Here is an 18,904-nt window from a genome sequence, read left to right as displayed (position 1 = left end):
ATTGCTTACAAACTCTAGTATGAAATTAAATTCATTATAAACTTACTCTTGTTTAAGTATCTTATTGAAATATAAAAGTCTACATTATATAACATAAATGTTAACAATCTTAATCTTAAGAATCTGTAAAGATTTGTTTTAATTGCAATACAATAATTATATGCATTAATATTATTATTATTATTCACAAAGATATCTGTTTTAAAATTGATATTCCGAATACAAAATACAACAGATATTTAAGAGTTTTCAGAAATGCAAAATTATTGTTTAAAATAAGGATAATTAACTTGAACACGATAGCAATAAAATTTAATCACAACAGAGAAAATTGTCATCCCAGTTATAACTATTGTATTGACATACAATAAGTTAAGTGAAATTTTGTTTCCATGTTAAAGAACACATTAACTCTTCTGAAAGTGTTATCAAACTGGAACGTAATGAACTTACTGCATAAAAACATTAAAGCGTCTTTTATTTGTTACTAGACGTGATGTAATGGTAGTAGTGCAAAGAATTATTTAATCTGTTACTGAAGGTTGTATGAAGTAAACAAAAATAGCAGAAGAATGGGTTTTTTTTTTTTCATAAATTTAGATAATTAACTGTTTTATTTGAGAATATAAAAGTATGAACATACATTTAAATGTAAATGTAGAAACTGATAAATTATCTAGTAAAATTAAATTTCTCTCAGAGATGAATTAGTTTAAAATATCGTGTTTGTAATGTGTATTTTGTGTACTTTCATACAAAACAAAAAAAGAAACAGTTTTATAAGCTGTTCAATCAAAACCACTCAAAATTTCGAATACGAACTTTGAAATCCTACGTGAATAGAGTGTCTGATGAAGTATTATAAAAGCAGAATCTGACTACGGAGTTGTGTTGTTGTAGGTTAGTACCTTTGGCCCTTCTCCACGGTTAGAATCCTCGCTGGAAGTGAACGTACTACTGGTGTCGATCCCTGAATCCTTGGTCTGCGAGTCTTGAGAACCCTGGCGGTCCGAAGCCCATCTCACTGCGATCCAGTCTTGCGAGTGTTGGCGTTGGTCCGACGGCACAGGACGGTCAAAACGCACTGTCTTCTTTCTGCGCTCTGTGAATCGACGGCTATCGCTGGCACTCGTCTCTTCTCTTTCCCATAATTCCGAGCACTCTTTCACGATTCGGTCACGAAACGCGAAATAGCGGTCACGATAATCGTTTAGATCTCGTGGAAATTTCTCCTGTGGTACCTCTTTACTACTAGTCCGCGTGTTATCGGAAGAAGAAATTTTACTATGATGTCTAATGTTGGCAGCATTGTTGGAATGTCTCGTGCCTTCACGGCTATTGTGAGAGTGGCTATAATGGTTGTGATCTCTGTTATTGGAGGAATGATGGTGACGGTGGTACAGATGGTGTCGCGTCTGACAGGTCTCTACTTTCCCTAGTAAAGATGCGACAATAAAAAAAGAAAGAGAAAATAAAGAAAGAGTAACGGAAAACAGAGACATAGTAATGGTAACAATGGTTACTTGTATAACAGTAGGTACGTAAATGTGATAGATACCTCGGAAAACATCCATAGCTAAACATAGAGAACAAATGCAACCACAAGACAGACAAGACTTTATGAATGGTGATGTTGATGGCAATGGAAACATGGAATGCATATCCTTAAACTAAGCTAGCTTACTGTATTATACTTTTCATTGTAGAAATTTATCGAGTGCCAAGGAAATAATTCAACTGAAATGAATACTTAAAAAATAATGTTATTTAGATTTCAAATAGTAATAAAATTTGAATTTTATTACATTAAAAAAAGCAAAAAAGCGAAAACATATTTATTTCATATTTATTTCTAATGTCCGGATTATTGTTTGATTTGTAACTCAATACTTTTTAATAAGTACATTAAGTAACAAATGTTATTCATAGTTCCATTAAAGCCTTTAATCACTGGCAAATGATTTAATGTAAGGTATTTCAAAACTATTGTAACGCATAAACTGAAAAAACAAACAAACAAACCACGTGTTAATGCAAAAACACATTTTATGAAATGCATTTTTCTAGTTGTAGCATATATGAACAAATTTAAATTAACACAGAACACCTCTTGTTATTCTTACAATGTAAATTACAGTTTTTGTAACAGAGATTATTAATTTTCTGGGACTAATTTAGATATATTTATATTTCAGAATTGTACCTTGAGAGACAGTATTTAGTGTTCAGTTTTATGTATGAATTGATTAGGAACTTTATTTCAGTGGAACTGAAATGAATACTTAAAAATAATGTTATTTCGTTTTCAAATAGTATTAAAATTTGAATTTTATTACATTAAAAAAAAGCAAAAAAGGGAAAACATATTTATTTCTAATGTCCGGATTATTGTTTGATTTGTAACTCAATACTTTTTAATAAGTACATTAAGTAACAAATGTTATTCATAGTTCCATTAAAGCCTTTAATCACTGGCAAATGATTTAATGTAAGGTATTTCAAAACTATTGTAACGCATAAACTGAAAAAACAAACAAACAAACCACGTGTTAATGCAAAAACACATTTTATGAAATGCATTTTTCTAGTTGTAGCATATATGAACAAATTTAAATTAACACAGAATACCTCTTGTTATTCTTACAATGTAAATTACAGTTTTTGTAACAGAGATTATTAATTTTCTGGGACTAATTTAGATATATTTATATTTCAGAATTGTACCTTGAGAGACAGTATTTAGTGTTCAGTTTTATGTATGAATTGATTAGGAACTTTATTTCAGTGGAACTGAAATGAATACTTAAAAATAATGTTATTTCGTTTTCAAATAGTATTAAAATTTGAATTTTATTACATTAAAAAAAAGCAAAAAAGGGAAAACATATTTATTTCTAATGTCCGGATTATTGTTTGATTTGTAACTCAATACTTTTTAATAAGTACATTAAGTAACAAATGTTATTCATAGTTCCATTAAAGCCTTTAATCACTGGCAAATGATTTAATGTAAGGTATTTCAAAACTATTGTAACGCATAAACTGAAAAAACAAACAAACAAACCACGTGTTAATGCAAAAACACATTTTATGAAATGCATTTTTCTAGTTGTAGCATATATGAACAAATTTAAATTAACACAGAATACCTCTTGTTATTCTTACAATGTAAATTACAGTTTTTGTAACAGAGATTATTAATTTTCTGGGACTAATTTAGATATATTTATATTTCAGAATTGTACCTTGAGAGACAGTATTTAGTGTTCAGTTTTATGTATGAATTGATTAGGAACTTTATTTCAGTGGAACTGAAATGAATACTTAAAAATAATGTTATTTCGTTTTCAAATAGTATTAAAATTTGAATTTTATTACATTAAAAAAAAGCAAAAAAGGGAAAACATATTTATTTCTAATGTCCGGATTATTGTTTGATTTGTAACTCAATACTTTTTAATAAGTACATTAAGTAACAAATGTCATTCAAAGTTCCATTAAAGCCTTTAATCACTGGCAAATGATTTAATGTAAAGTACTTCAAAATTATTGCAACGCATTAAACTGAAAAACAAAGAAACCACGTGTTAATGTAAAAACACATTTTATGAAAAGCATGTTTCTAGTTGTAGGATATATGAACAAATTTAAATTAACACAGAACACCTCTTGTTATTGTTACAATGCAAATTACAGTTTATATAACATAGATTATAAATTTTCTGGGACTAATTTAAATATATTTATATTTCAGAATTGTACCTTGAAAAATAGTATTTAGTGTTCAGTTTTATGTGTGAAATTATTAGGAACTTTATTTCAGTGGAACTGAAATGAATACTTAAAAAAATAATGTTATTTCGATTTCAAATGGTATTAAAATTTGAATTTTATTACATTAAAAATAGCAAAAAATCGAAAACATATTTATTTCATATTTATTTCTGATGTCCGGATTATTGTTTGATTTGTGACTCAATACTTTTTAATAAGTGCACTAAGTAACAAATGTTATTCTCAAGTGCACAATAAAGTTACATTAAAGCTTTAATCTCTGGCAAATGATTTAATCTGAAGTATTTCAAAATTATTGCAACGCATTAAACTTAAAAACAAACAAACAAACCACGTGTTAATGCAAAAACACACTTTATGAAATGCATGTTTCTAGTTGTAGCATATATGAACAAATTTAAATTAACACAGAACACCTCTTGTTATTCTTACAATGTAAATTACAGTTTATGTAACAGAGATTATTAATTTTATGGGAATAATTTAGATATATTTATATTTCAGAATTGTACCTTGAGAAACAGTGTTTAGTGTTCAGTTTTATGTATTAAATGACTAGGAACTTTATTTCAGTGGAATTTAAAAATATTTTTAAATTACTATTAATTAAAACTGCAACTTGTTAAAAATTGAAGTGTTACTAAGAAATTTGTTGATGAATTCTATAGCACATAATGTACTTCAGGAACATATGTTAAAGTTAGTTGCAATTTTACTTACTTACTTACTGGCTTTTAAGGAACCCGGAGGTTCATTGCCGCCCTCACATAAGCCCGCCATCGGTCCCTATCCTGAGCAAGATTAATCCAGTCCCTACCATCATATCCCACCTCCCTCAAATCCATTTTAATATTATCTTCCCATCTACGTCTCGGCCTTCCCAAAGGTCTTTTCCCCTCTGGCCTCCCAACTAACACTCTATATGCATTTCTGGATTCGCCCATACGTGCTACATGCCCAGCCCATCTCAAACGTCTGGATTTAATGTTCCTAATTATGTCAGGTGAAGAATACAATGCGTGCAGCTCTGCGTTGTGTAACTTTCTCCATTCTCCTGTAACTTCATCCCTCTTTGCCCCAAATATTTTCCTAAGAACCTTATTCTCAAACACCCTCAATCTCTGTTCCTCTCTCAAAGTGAGAGTCCAAGTTTCACAGTCATACAGAACAACCGGTAACATAACTGGTTTATAAATTCTAACTTTCAGATTTTTTGACAGCAGACTATATGACAAAAGCTTCTCAACCGAATAATAACAGGCATTTCCCATATTTATTCTGCGTTTAATTTCCTCCCGAGTGTCATTTACATTTGTTACTGTTGCTCCAAGATGTTTGAATTTTTCCACCTCTTCGAAGGATAAATCTCCAACTTTTATATTTCCATTTCGTACAATATTCTGATCACGAGACATAATCATATACTTAGTCTTTTCGGGATTTACTTCCAACCCTATCTCTTTACTTGCTTCAAGTAGAATTTCCGCGTTTTCCCTAATCGTTTGTGGATTTTCTCCTAACATATTCACGTCATCTGCATAGACAAGCAGCTGATGTAACCCGTTCAATTCCAAACCCTGCCTGTTATCCTAAACTTTCCTAATGGCATATTCTAGAGCGAAGTTAAAAAGTAAAGGTGATAGTGCATCTACTTGCTTTAGCCCGCAGTGAATTAGAAAAGCATCAGATAGAAACTGGCCTATACGGACTCTGCTGTAAGTTTCACTAAGACACGTTTTAATTAATCGAACTAGTTTCTTGGGAATACCAAATTCAATAAGAATATTATATAAAACTTCTTTCTTAACCGAGTCATACGCCTTTTTGAAATCTATGAATAACTGATGTACTGTACCCTTATACTCCCATTTTTTCTCCAATATCTGCCGAATAGAAAAAAATCTGATCAATAGTCGATCTATTACGCCTGAAACCACACTGATGATCCCCAATAATTTCATCTACATAGTTGCAATTTTAAATAACGAAATTCGCGAGTACAAGTACAACAATTTTGTTTTAGTATTTACAGTTATCTATATTGGTAGTTAATTGTTTTAGATATTAATATGGAAATTTAAGAATATAAAATATTAACTCGAAATTCGAATTTTTAAGCGACGAAATTCTGGAGTACAGGTACAAGTTTTTTCCAGTATTTACAGTTATCTATATTGGTAGTTAATTATTTTAGATATTAATATGGAAATTTAAGAATATAAAATATTAACTCAAAATTCGAATTTTTAAGCGACGAAATTCTGGAGTACAGGTACAAGTTTTTTCCAGTATTTACAGTTATCTATATTGGTAGTTAATTGTTTTAGATATTAATATGGAAATTTAAGAATATAAAATATTAACTCGAAATTCGAATTTTTAAGCGACGAAATTCTGGAGTACAGGTACAAGTTTTTTCCAGTATTTACAGTTATCTATATTGGTAGTTAATTGTTTTAGATATTAATATGGAAATTTAAGAATATAAAATATTAACTCAAAATTCGAATTTTTAAGCGACGAAATTCTGGAGTACAGGTACAAGTTTTTTCCAGTATTTACAGTTATCTATATTGGTAGTTAATTCTTTGAGATATTAATTTGGAGATTTCAGAATATAATATATGAACTCGAAATTTGAATTTTTAAACGACGAAATTCTCGAGTGCAGGTATAACAACTTTCGTCAGTATTTACAGTTATCTATATTGGTAGTTAATTGTTTGAGATATTAATACGGAGATTTAAGAATATAAAATATTAACTCGAAATTCGAATTTTTAAGTCACGAAATTCTCGAGTACAGTACAACTTTTTTCAGTATTTACACTAATCTATATTGGTAGTTAATTCTTTGAGATATTAATTCGGTGATTTCAGAATACAAAATATCAACCCGAAATTTGAATATTTAATTTATGAAATTCTCGAGTACAGGTGTAACAACGTTTTCTTCAGTATTTACAGTTATTTATATTGGTAGTTAATTATTTGAGATATTAATTTGGAGATTTCAGAATATAAAATATCAACTCGAAATTTGAATTTTTAAACGACGAAATTTTCGAGTATAGGTACAACAACTTTCGTCAGTATTTACAGTTATCTATATTGGTACTTAATTCTTTGAGATACTAATCTGGACATTTCAAAATATAAAATATCCACCCGAAATTTGAATTTTTAAACGACGAAATTCTCGAGCATACGTAAAATAACTTTCGTCATTATTTACAGTTATCTGTATTGGTAGTTAATTCTTTGACATATTAATTTGGAGATTTCAGAATATAAAATATCAACCAGAAATCTTAATTTTTAAAAGACGAAATTCTCGGGTATAGGTATAACAACTTTCGTCAGTATTTACAGTTATCTATATAGGTAGTTAATTCCTTGAGATATTAATTTGGAGATTTCAGAATATAAAATATCAACTCGAAATTTGAATTTTTAAAGGACGAAATTCTCGAGTATAGGAATAACAACTTTCGTCAGTATTTACAATTATCTATATTGGCAGTTAATTCTTTGAGATATTAATTTGGAGATTTCAGAATATAAAATATCAACCAGAAATTTGAATATCACAAGATAGTGACGTTATTTGAGATCATTATATGTAAATGTTTATTAAAAGACTTCCCGCGAAAATTGTAAAATAATTTTTATTCAATAATTTCATTACAGGACTAACGACTTGCTTATTTGATTTTGAACACTGTTGAAAGATGTGACTTCCAGATATAACAATTATTATATAAGTAAGAAGCAGATTTTATCAATTATAAGTTACATACTCGTATTTACAAATAGCTTTTGTATTACTCCACACTTTTGTGGAATTGGCGCGATGAGATGTGAATATTTTATTAGAATTTTTCAATTTAGAATTTACCGGTATGTTATATTAACTCTATTATTATTATTATTATTATTATTATTATTATTATTATTATTATTATTATTATTATTATTCGTAATCTTATTAGAAACATTATCAGCAGTTTACGTGTTCAAACAATTAAATAAACTAATAATTATGTTATCATAAATTCGTATTCCGCTAGCAGTCCATTTCATTTATGTTATAGATTACATAAATCACGACACTTTTGAAATCTCTGACATTTTGCTAACATGGCGTTTACATGAAATTCTGACACTGTATCACTAAAACGAAAAAGATCTTGTTTATGAAAAAAGGGAGTGATATGAAATTGAAATATAATCTTTATTTTGTTCAATAATAAATATTAATAACCTTTATTTCAGGCTGTACTACATCTAGATAACAAAAGAAATTTATCCAATTAATTATAAAATTAACATTCTCCAGGATTACTAAATACGTTTTTTAATAGGAGAGAAAATGAAATAAAAATTCACTTAGACAAAATTATATACTTTTATGGAATGAGGTTACAATTTCATGTTATAATTATTATAATTGTAAATTATGATAACTTAGCAATATAAGGGAGCCATTCCATTAATATAAAATTTAAGGAATGACATAATATGCGTCAAGTAAACATTAATATTCACGATATAAAATCAAAAGATTTAGAGATTTTTTAAAAATTATTTTCTGTTCTGTGGATTGTCACTCTTACTTCTTTGATTTTTTTTCTCATTTCATTTCTAGGTTGCTCAACTGCTTGTTACAAAGTAAACATAAATGTAGCAGTGTATTTTAAACCCACATTTTTAATACAGAAAATGCATCATTGTAATATCTAGGAATTATTTTTTTCATGGAGTGTAAGGTCTACTATAAGCAGTAACATGAGCTGCTGCCATGAAGTCAAAAGGTGAATAGTAATGGCCAAGGAAGCTTTTAATAGATAAAGCAGCATTTTGTGCGGACCTCAGAAAAAAGAACTAAGGAAGAGACTAGTGAAGTACTTTGTTTGAAGTGTGGCACTGTATTAGGAGTAGAAACATGGACATTACGACGAAGTGAAGAGAAACGACTAGAAGCATTTGAAATGTGGATGTGGAGAAGAATGGAGCGTGTGAAGTGGACAGACTGAATAAGAAACGAAGCTGTGTTGGAAAGAGTGGGTGAAGAAAGAATGATGCTGAAACTGATCAGGAAGAGGAAAAGGAATTGTTTGGGTCACTGGCTGAGAAGAAATTGCCTACTGAAGGATGCACTGGAAGGAATGGTGAACGGGAGAAGAGTTCGGGGCAGAAGAAGATGTCAGATGATGGACGACATTAAGATTCATGTATCATATGCGGAAACTAAAGAGGAAGGCGAAAATAGGGAAGATTGGAGAAAGTTGGGTTTGCAGTGAAAGACTTGCCCTTGGGAAGAACACTATGAATGAATGAGTGAGTGCAAAGAATTTGGAAAATATTCAGAAAAATATGGAACACGAGTGATAATGGAATAGGCCGAAGTTTAGGAGGTCTTGGAAAATATGGAATATTTGGCAACCCTAATTTTTTGAGGACGTTGGAAAATATCCAATCCGCTCATAATAAGACCGAATGAGACAGGCTTTCTTCTTATGAGATAAAATGGCTTGAATGTTTGATTTGTTACGTTGCAAAAATTGAAATGAAGCAACTAAATAGAGTATAGTGACGTTAAATCATATTCCTTTGTAAATGAAATGACGTTTTTTTCATGTAAACGTTACTTTTAACAAGCTTAGAGTTTCTTCAAAACTGTCCTGATTTATAAAGAGGCTTTTGCTTTAAAAGAAAATGTTTATAATATCAACTCTATTAATGTTATTCATCATCTTAGCACGTTCCACATGTGTACCTATATGTTTACAATAGTTAGAACAGAAATTACCATTTTAAATCAAATTAAATACAACAAGATTCGCTATGTTAATTTATTTAATTAATTTGACAAGAGTATCCTGTCTCAGGGTAAATAAGTTTTCTTTAATACTACCTCAAAAGCTCCACAAGTAAGAAAAATGAGCTATGAAAATCTTTGTTTTATCAGGTACTCAGTAAATAATTGGTTGGTCACGTGGTCTAGAGACTAAAGTTAAGCCTAATTCTGTAGTATGTATTGTAATGATAAATTATTAAAAAAAATAAAGTCATACGTAGCTATAACAATTTTAAGTTGAGTCATATTTAATTGTAAATTATTATTTTGTGTTATAATTAGTAACGAAGAAGCAGCACTGCACCTTATAGAATAACATATTTGAATGCTCTCATGGGTAAATTCTAAAACAAAAAACTGTGGCAGCTAGTAAAATATTTACTATGACTATTACACTTTTACTACGTCATACTACTTTTGATCAATAAAAAGGTACGAAGGACGTGTCTCAACCAATGATTGCTGTTTATCACTATAGTTTTATCCCTAGCATTTGTTTCTTTGTTTGCCAACATTTCAAAATGAAAATTCTTTTCGGTACGTACTATAAAACATCCTTTGCGATCGTCATTTGTTCCTGCATAGGTAGTCAACTGAAAATGACGGCTCCGTTCAAACGTGTTGGTAAAGCTAACATTAGTGAAATAGAATTTTAGTAAGTTAATTAATATTTTATTGTACTAGAGTACTTTAAGCCTTCTAATCCTTATAGACTTTCTTCTAATCGTGTAAATCCTACTACAGTTTTGATTTTCTCTAGATAAACCAATACGTCTAGTGAGATTACTGCTGAATAAAATACTTTAATATAACAAAAAATTAAACACTTTTATGGAATCATGTAAAAGCCTTTCAATAAAATGAAGAGGTGTTCTGTGTCTTTACATAAAAAATATTATGTTGTCGTTGGAAATCAATGAAGCTAGCTTAGTGTGGATATGATTCCGTCATAGACTGCTGGTTACACTTATCAAAGGACAATCTAGGCAGCACAATATAACCATCGATCGTAAAATTATGTTGAATTTCTAGAGTAATGAACAGAATTTTATGTTAGTTGCTACGTACATTATTTTTGGAAGTTTTAATTATTTTTTCCGATGTGATTATAAAACCAATGTTTGATAAATTTTAAGGTTATTTCTATTTCAAAACTGATTTTTCATGTATTATACTGTGTATTAATGCGCGAGAAAATTGTAAGTAAATATTAAAAAAATTACGGATATTTCGTTCATGATTCGAGGGTCAAAACGGCTGACTAGTTATTGTCCTTGATGTAAATTTTTCTCCCCCATGGAAGGCTTCAACATGCATAGATATACGTAATAATGAAACGAGGAGAAAGAAAGTACAATACACACATAAAAATCCAACAATATTACACATCATTTCAATGGTTTATATTGGTAAATAACAGACTCCCACTTTGTTAACATGTTATAGCTCTCACCGCTAGAAATTTCTTAATCTTTTCATCTAAAATGGCTTGTTTTTTCAATCTGTCGCCCATGCTCTCAGCTGGATCCCCTGGAAGAGAGATAACTGTTAGGGCGTGCGCAAGTTGAAGAGGGCACTCAATCCCGGAAGCTGGAGCAGTAACCATGGGAGCAACAACTTGTTATATTGCACCTCAAGAAGTGATGCCGACATGAAGCTTTACTCTTACATTGTATGTACAAAACTCAAAAGAAAGCGGATATCACATTTTGTAACGAGTTCCATCGGGTTAGGGAAAGCTTGATTTTATGCCTAATATCTAATCAATTTTGTTAAAGATAAACAAGATTTCGAATCGCAGATGAAAGCATTGATAAAAATAAATTTTTGGAGAAGAGAAAGAATATATAATATCGTCACCCTATCGTTGTTATTAAAATAAATTAAGGACAGGATTAGAATGTCTTACCGATCTACAGTGCATATACAGAGTAAACCATAAGTAATGTCATTCTTTGAGATATTTGAAATAAAAATGTTTAACACAATTTTTATCTTTTTTACTTCCTTTTCGAGATAAAATTTGTTTACATGAAATATTTCATAGCGTGTTTTGGGAAAGCAATATGCTCAGTAAATTTAAGAGAGCAGTGTATTATGATAGCAAATGGTTGAAAGAACGTCAGTTGTGTCCTTTAAATGTGAAGAAATTTGATCCGAACAAATGTCATTTGTGCGAGATCGTGCGTATTTGCTTGGTTTCCGCACAAAACCAATCCGCGGTAAGTCTAAAATTCCACATTCAGTATTCCCAACCTAACACACATAACATTTTCCCTCTTTTTACCGCTTAAGTGAACATATTGATTTTACTGCTTTAGGCTTTTAACATATTATTTTTAGAGACGTTCAATATAGTAATAATTATAAATTGGAAACTTACCACTGCAATTTCACCTAAATTGCACTGTTAATTATTGTTTTTAAATATTTGCAAAAATTAAGTAATCTCTACAACTCCACTAAAGTTACTGCATTCGTGATGCAAGTAACATTAAGGAAGCCGTGAAAAAATCAACAAGATTCCAGATGCCGATGTTATTACTGCAATATGTTATATAAATAATATTGTTATAATATTAAAATGAAAAAATAAATCATTACATAACCTTACCGTTTGTTTTAAGTTCGCATTTATGGACTGGGGGAAAAAAAGACAGACGTATATCACGGCCTGCTGAAGTATAGTAAACACAGAAAACATTTTAAAGCAATAATGTTGAAGATAGATATTTTTGTTTTGCAAATTTGCCGTCATTGAATAGAAACCAACTCAACTACGTTTCGCTTTTTCAAACTTTTCCTTGAACATGAAAACTTCAACATACCGCTCTTGTAACGCATATTACTATTTCAGTTCTGAAAATAAATTTTACATTTGTTCGGATCAAATTTCTGCACATTTAAAGGACAAAACTAAATTTCTTTCAATCATTCATTATCATAATACACTGCTCTCTTAAACTGATTGAGCATATTGGGAATTACCCTAAATCAATGACTTTCCCAAAGCACGCTATGGAATGTTTCATATAAAACAATTTTTATCTCGAAAAGGAAGAAAAAACAACAAGATTGTATTAAACTTTTTGTTTGAAATATCTGAAAGAATAATCCCATAAAATTAATGACATTACTTACGCTTCATTCTGTATACAAGTGGGTATAGGTATCCTACAAGCAAAACTCAGCTCGGACTCCTCGCGGCACTCATGCTATACCCCTCTTATCCTCCTGTAGTAGGCGTGAGAGCATGCTGGGAACGGGAGCGTAGGTAAGTCATATGCGCGAGACAGTCACGCCCGCTGGTTTCTGCGCACTGAGTTTTCCTTGTCGGATGCCTATAGCATTAATACGGTTTATGTATGTTTCAATACTGACATTGTTAAAAACTCAGGAGGAACGTCTACATATAATGAATTCACTTGAATCACGTGACAGACATTTGTAAAACATATTTTGTGTCTTTGACGACACACATTTTTGAGGCAAGTATTCTAAACGTAGGCGTTTGAAGGATTTTATTTTTAAGCTACGATTGCAAAGTAACTCCATTGTTGTTAAATATAAAAATTAAATAAATTAATTTTATAATACAATTTTGAACAAGAACAAAACAATGATTTCGTAAGACGTTATTATATAAGTATTTTTCCAAGAAGCATGGACAAAAAACATCCCTTAAGATGGATTAGTAATAAAGTGTGATATCTGCTTTCTCAGTAATGAAGATACAGGAAATAGCTTTACATTTTAGCATGATACAACTATTTTCATAGAAGGTACATTTTAAATTGTCATTGTAGACAGCCTTCATTGTCGTCTCTAATTTGTAACACAGACAATGAAGACTCTCGTAATGCAAGAAACATGCTCCCTGTTCGTACTAGGAGCGTTCCAATTTGCATTACCTACTTTCCAAGAATTTTTCCCATAAGACATTTTCAAAATCATGAACTGTGCATGGACATTAGAAAATTGATTTCTTAATAAGATTAACTGTATGATTACTAAGGATATGGCTACATTTATTGATGATTCTAAATAAATTTTATAAGAAACTTGAGATAATGTTGAAGAAATAATTTTAGATATCAATTGAAACAGAATTTTAATTATCACTTCACATAAAAATTTAGTTATCAGATAGTTGAAACTCTCAGAAAGAAATTAAATCTTCAACAACCGCTCTCAAATAAAATTATATATGTACTGATAATTGGAATTGCACAGTCATATACAGTAAGAAATTAAATATTGTACAACATACACTGAAGACATAAAAAATTAAACTAAGTTCAAAACATGAAACAACATTTAAAACTTCAGCATCTATTTAATTGAATATTATATATTCATGTTTCAATATTTATAAGTAGTTAACGATTAATTAAATGTGTTTAGTAGACAACTACTAAAAAGCTTTTATTTATTTAATTCCAGTTAATTACTTGTCTTTTATATTTCAAGTTGAGAGGTCTGTTGATTTGGAACAAATTGATTAATTTTTCTTCTCTTCCATATTTTCAGATTGCATATTAGGCTCTAATATTCTTAATTCAGCATTAATGGAGTCTTTAATTTTTGTCACATAATTATTGGTTGGTGCTTAAGTTCGTAGCGTTTTTGTTTCGCGTGTTGATACTCCGGTTGCTATGGGTTTATTTGTCGATTGTCATTTTTTATTTGAAGTTCAATTGTTGTGCTTGAGTTTACACATTAAATCTTAATTTTTTGTAGATAGTAAGTGAAGCCGTGGATGCTGTAAAATGGAATGACAAATGGAGAAAGTTGAACATTTCCGACATATTCTTCTTTTTGAGTTCAATATAGGGGCGAAAGCAGCGGAGGCGGACAGAAACATCTGCGTCGTATATGGGGACAATGCTATCGGAGATAACACAGCAAGAAAATGATTTTATAGTTTTAAGGAAAGTCGTTTTGACATTAGTGACTCTACACGTTCAGGAAGAACTTCGAGGTTTGATGAAGACCGTTTAAACATATGAAACCACAATGATCCACATCAGTGTGCCCGAGAACTGGCAAATGTGATGAACTGAGGCAATTCCACCATCGTGCGACATTTATTGCCACCAACCGAGACGTCTTGCACACGCAATCCAAGAAAAACGATGAACAAGACTGCGTAAAAATAATGCTACTCCACGATAACGCCCGTCCGCACTCTGCTAACCTGACACAAAACACTATCCAGGCGTCGGATTGGGAAGTCATTCCGCACTCACCTTATTCACCTGATCTTGCGCGCTCAGATTTTCACCTTTTCCGCTTTCTATCGGACAACCTTCAAGGAACTTCCTTTCCGGATGAAAATGAGCTCCGAACATGGCTTTACGACTTGTTTAACTCAAAACCACGCGATTTCTACAGGCATGGAATCGAAAAACACTCCAGTGTTGGCAGACTGTTGTAAATAGTGAAGGAGAATGTATTGTTGGTGATTAACTTCTCTCTTATGTGTATCTGATGTGTTTAATAAATTTATGAAAAATCGCTATGGAATTATGCACCAACCTAATTTAGTCCTGTATCATCGATTTACAAGCAAAACAAAATAAGTAAAAAATGTTACTTCTGAGAAAAAGACGTTTGAAACTTTTTGACAAAACTGAATCCTCAAAATATTATTGTTAGTAAGTTGTTTCTTTTTATGTGTATTCAATTTTCCAATTCCAAGTTTATACGCATACATTATGTATATTATAAACGTCTTTTTCTCAGAAGTAATATTTTTGATTTAGTGTATTTTGCTTGTAAACTGATAATATGCCATAAAATTACTATACAATGTAGGACCATTGTCTTTATTTTGTGTGTTTGTTAGAATTTAAATTTTTGTTTGCACAATAATATTTAATTTCAACGTTCTTTTTTTTAATTTTATGTCGTATTAAGAGCATGTAGTGATCGTGGCTGTTATGAAGTCTTTGATAGGCAATACTCATTGTGCAGTTATCAACTTCGCGTATGATAGCCAACTTAAATGAGGTTTTGAAGTACAATCGACGTCTCTGGATAGATTTTACTTAGACAAGATATTACGACATACTTTTCCCTCAACACGAAAAAATCGGAGTCAACATCTCCTAACTTAGGTAACTATTACTCTTATATCTGTGGCTTGTTTCTAAAAGGGCCAATGTCTGCTGCAGTTAATGTGGAAGGTACAGAGCATTCACAAGCCAATGTCATAGGTTTACTGTACAAAATAAGCAAACTTCAAACCCATTTATCTCAAAACTAACATTTTTGACATAGGCCCTTTTAGAACCAAGCCACAGATATAAGGGAGACAAAGGAATAGGAACTGGATATTTAACAGTAGAAAGATGCTAAGTATCAAATTGAAAAAAAAGTGACATTCCACTAGAATGGTGCAAATTTTCAAAGGGCATTACATATCAACAGGGCAAGGTCAGTAGAAGACTGTAGAATATTATTAAGACCACCATAAGATGGCAGTGGTGCCAAGTTACTAGGGCTCTTTCATAAAAAAGGTGCAATGTACCATTCGTTTTGATTTCCCTCCGTTGTTTCTTCTGTGGACCTCTGGGAAAAGAAAAAATAAGAGACTAGTGAAGTACTTTGTATGGTGTGTAGATTGTATGGGGCAGAAACATGGACATTACGACGAAAAGAAGAGAAGCGAATAGAAGAATTTGAAATATGGATATGGAGAAGAATGGAGCGTATGAAATGGACAGACAGAATACGAAGCGAAACTGTGTTGGAAAGATTGCGTGAAGAACGATGCTGAAATTGATGATCAGGAAGAGGAAAAGGAATTGATTGGGTCACCGGCTGAGAAGAAACTGTCTACTAAAAGATGTACAGTAGAACCTCTATTATCTGTGGTAATTAAGGGGGCGGACAGGACGGTTAATCGAAAAAGTCGGATAATCAGTATCATAAAATATTTTATGCTCGACCATGCCGAAATGTAGTAATTATACACCTGGTAGCAGACCTTTAATGCATGTCATTAAAGTACACCTACTCATTAAAGGTCAGGTCTTTCAGCCAATGACGACTCAGGTTACAACTGTTCAGCCAATGACAGGTCAGCTTTCTACCGTTATAAAACCGCAAGTATCGATTATTCTCGGATATGCAATCGAAAGAGAATTAGCGAAAAGTCACGGAGGCTGGAAATCCAATACTGTCGCAGAAGGTTATGTTCTGTTACTATAATAATTAGCGTTAATTGTAAATAATATTCAAATAAATTCAATTTGTCATCTCGTTTTTCAATGTCTAATTTTATTTCAATGTTATCTCAGTAGGTTCTTATGGCCTAGCAAGGTCAATGTGGACATCTGTTCCTCGGAAAAAATCAATACTTTCGCGTCTGCGCACATCTCACAACATACGGGACATTGCTCCAGGTCAGATACAATAAAATTAATAATATCAAGTTAGAAATATGGTCGAGCATAAAAAGTCGTATGAAACTCGCCTATAATGGTAATTAAGAAGCTCGTATGAAAATTATGAAACTCGCTTGCGCTCGTTTCATAAATATCCATACTCACTTCTTAATTACCTTCATTATAGGCTCGTTGCATAATGTACTATTCGTAAATTAAGTGCATAACACAGTTTCATAATTTCCACCGTGGTCTTGTGTTTAACATGCTAGCCAAGAATAATTTGAAATATGGCTATGGAGAAGAATGGAGCGTATGAAATGGACAGACAGAATAAGAAGCGACCTGTGTTGGAAAGATTGTGTGAAGAATGATGCTGAAACTGATGATCAGGAAGAAGAAAAGGAATTGATTGGTTCCCCGTCTGAGAAGAAACTGCCTACTGAAAAATGTACAGTAGAACCTCTATTATCCGTGGTAATCAAGGGGTGGACAGGACAATTAATCGAAAAAGTCGGATAATCAGTATCATAAAATATTTTCGTAAATTAAGTGCATAACACAGTTTCATAATTTCCACCGTGGTCTTGTGTTTAACATGCTAGCCTAGATAGTGAATCAGAAGTTTACTGGTAACAATTTAAATCCGGTTGTCAGTAATGGTTTTATAAGGGCCAAGTAAATTCCTTGCGTTGATTCTTTGTGGAAAGATAGGACAGTAGAGGTTTCTTGTTGTAGATTTACAGATTTTGTACACTTCATTCTTGTTTTTAATTAAATCGTGCACATTTGTAATGCAAATCTCGTATTCTAATGCTTGAGGAGCCGCAATTTCTCTTTTCCCAAACTGATCAATTATTTATTTCTATTTTTATTTTGATACTTAGTAAAACACTTTTGACACCCCGTGAAAGATATTTTGGATAGAAATTATGAAGTACGGACACTCGAACAGCAGAACAAGGACTGAAAGCTGCACGAGTGTGCTCTAAATTTTGCGGAAGATTTTGGGACCATTTCTTTGAAAGCAGGTAGTGATTATTTTACAATTTGGAAAAAACACCTTCAAATAGGCCTACCGGTAACTGTTCCTATTGCTGGCAGTACACTTGTAATATGTAAGGATAAAGGCTTATAATAATAGAATCTAGAAAAGAATAGGTACTAATTCTGTAATATTGGTTATTAAAAACTTCAAGACTTACTAAAAAGAAAATTCTGTGGTGTGTAATTTTCTGAGTACAGCTGTCTGTGTATTGGATATTAAAAACTACAAAACTTAAGAATGTTTGATGGCATTATTACCATTAAAAATGAAATATTATTACAGTGAATGCCATGATGTATTTGTCACCAATTATACAGATTAATGCTTTATTGATGATATGAAAGTGAAACCTTTTGGGGTTATATAAGTAGGCGTAGAGAATATCTGAAGTTAGATCTTCATTTCTATAATATTTACTGAGTGACGGCTACATAGTAGTCTATAAAAAACTTACGTAGAATAACAATATTGTTGTTAAAGTGAAATATTTTTTATAGTTATTAGTCAAGTGGTATGGGTCTTTTGGCGGTATGGTATAGATATTTAAAGCTGAAAGTTAGAATTTATAAAACAGTTATGCTACCAGTTGTTCTTTATGGTTGTGAAACTTGGATTTTCACTTTGAGAGAGGAACAGAGATTAAGGGTGTTCGAAAATAAGATGCTTAGGAAAATATTTGGGGCTAAGAGGGATGAAGTCATAGGAGAATGGAGGAAGTTACACAACGCAGAACTACACGCATTGTATTCTTCACCTAACATAATTAGGAACCTTAAATCCAGACATTTGAGATAGCAGCGCATGTAGCAC

General features: G+C 31.4%; 1 protein-coding gene across 18 annotated transcripts in view; it reads right to left on the bottom strand.

Moving 5' to 3' along the window:
* Rim (Rab3 interacting molecule) overlaps window positions 1-18,904 on the bottom strand; it is a 513,404-nt gene that overhangs the window by 326,586 nt on the left and 167,914 nt on the right. For 16 of the 18 annotated variants that reach the window (XM_069820163.1, XM_069820168.1, XM_069820167.1 and 13 more), the window contains exon 4: window positions 909-1,435. The exons of 1 other annotated variant lie outside the window; for it this stretch is intronic. In XM_069820163.1, the coding sequence (XP_069676264.1) occupies window positions 909-1,435 (527 nt within the window). Of the gene's footprint in view, window positions 1-908; window positions 1,436-11,108; window positions 11,186-18,904 lie in introns of all 18 variants that reach the window. One more of the 18 variants, XM_069820175.1, reaches the window with a different exon arrangement.

This window comes from Periplaneta americana, chromosome 3 (assembly GCF_040183065.1).
Source record: "Periplaneta americana isolate PAMFEO1 chromosome 3, P.americana_PAMFEO1_priV1, whole genome shotgun sequence".
NCBI classification, from domain to species: domain Eukaryota; kingdom Metazoa; phylum Arthropoda; class Insecta; order Blattodea; family Blattidae; genus Periplaneta; species Periplaneta americana.
Note: the sequence above shows the minus strand (reverse complement) of the source record. Positions and strands in the feature narration are given on the sequence as shown.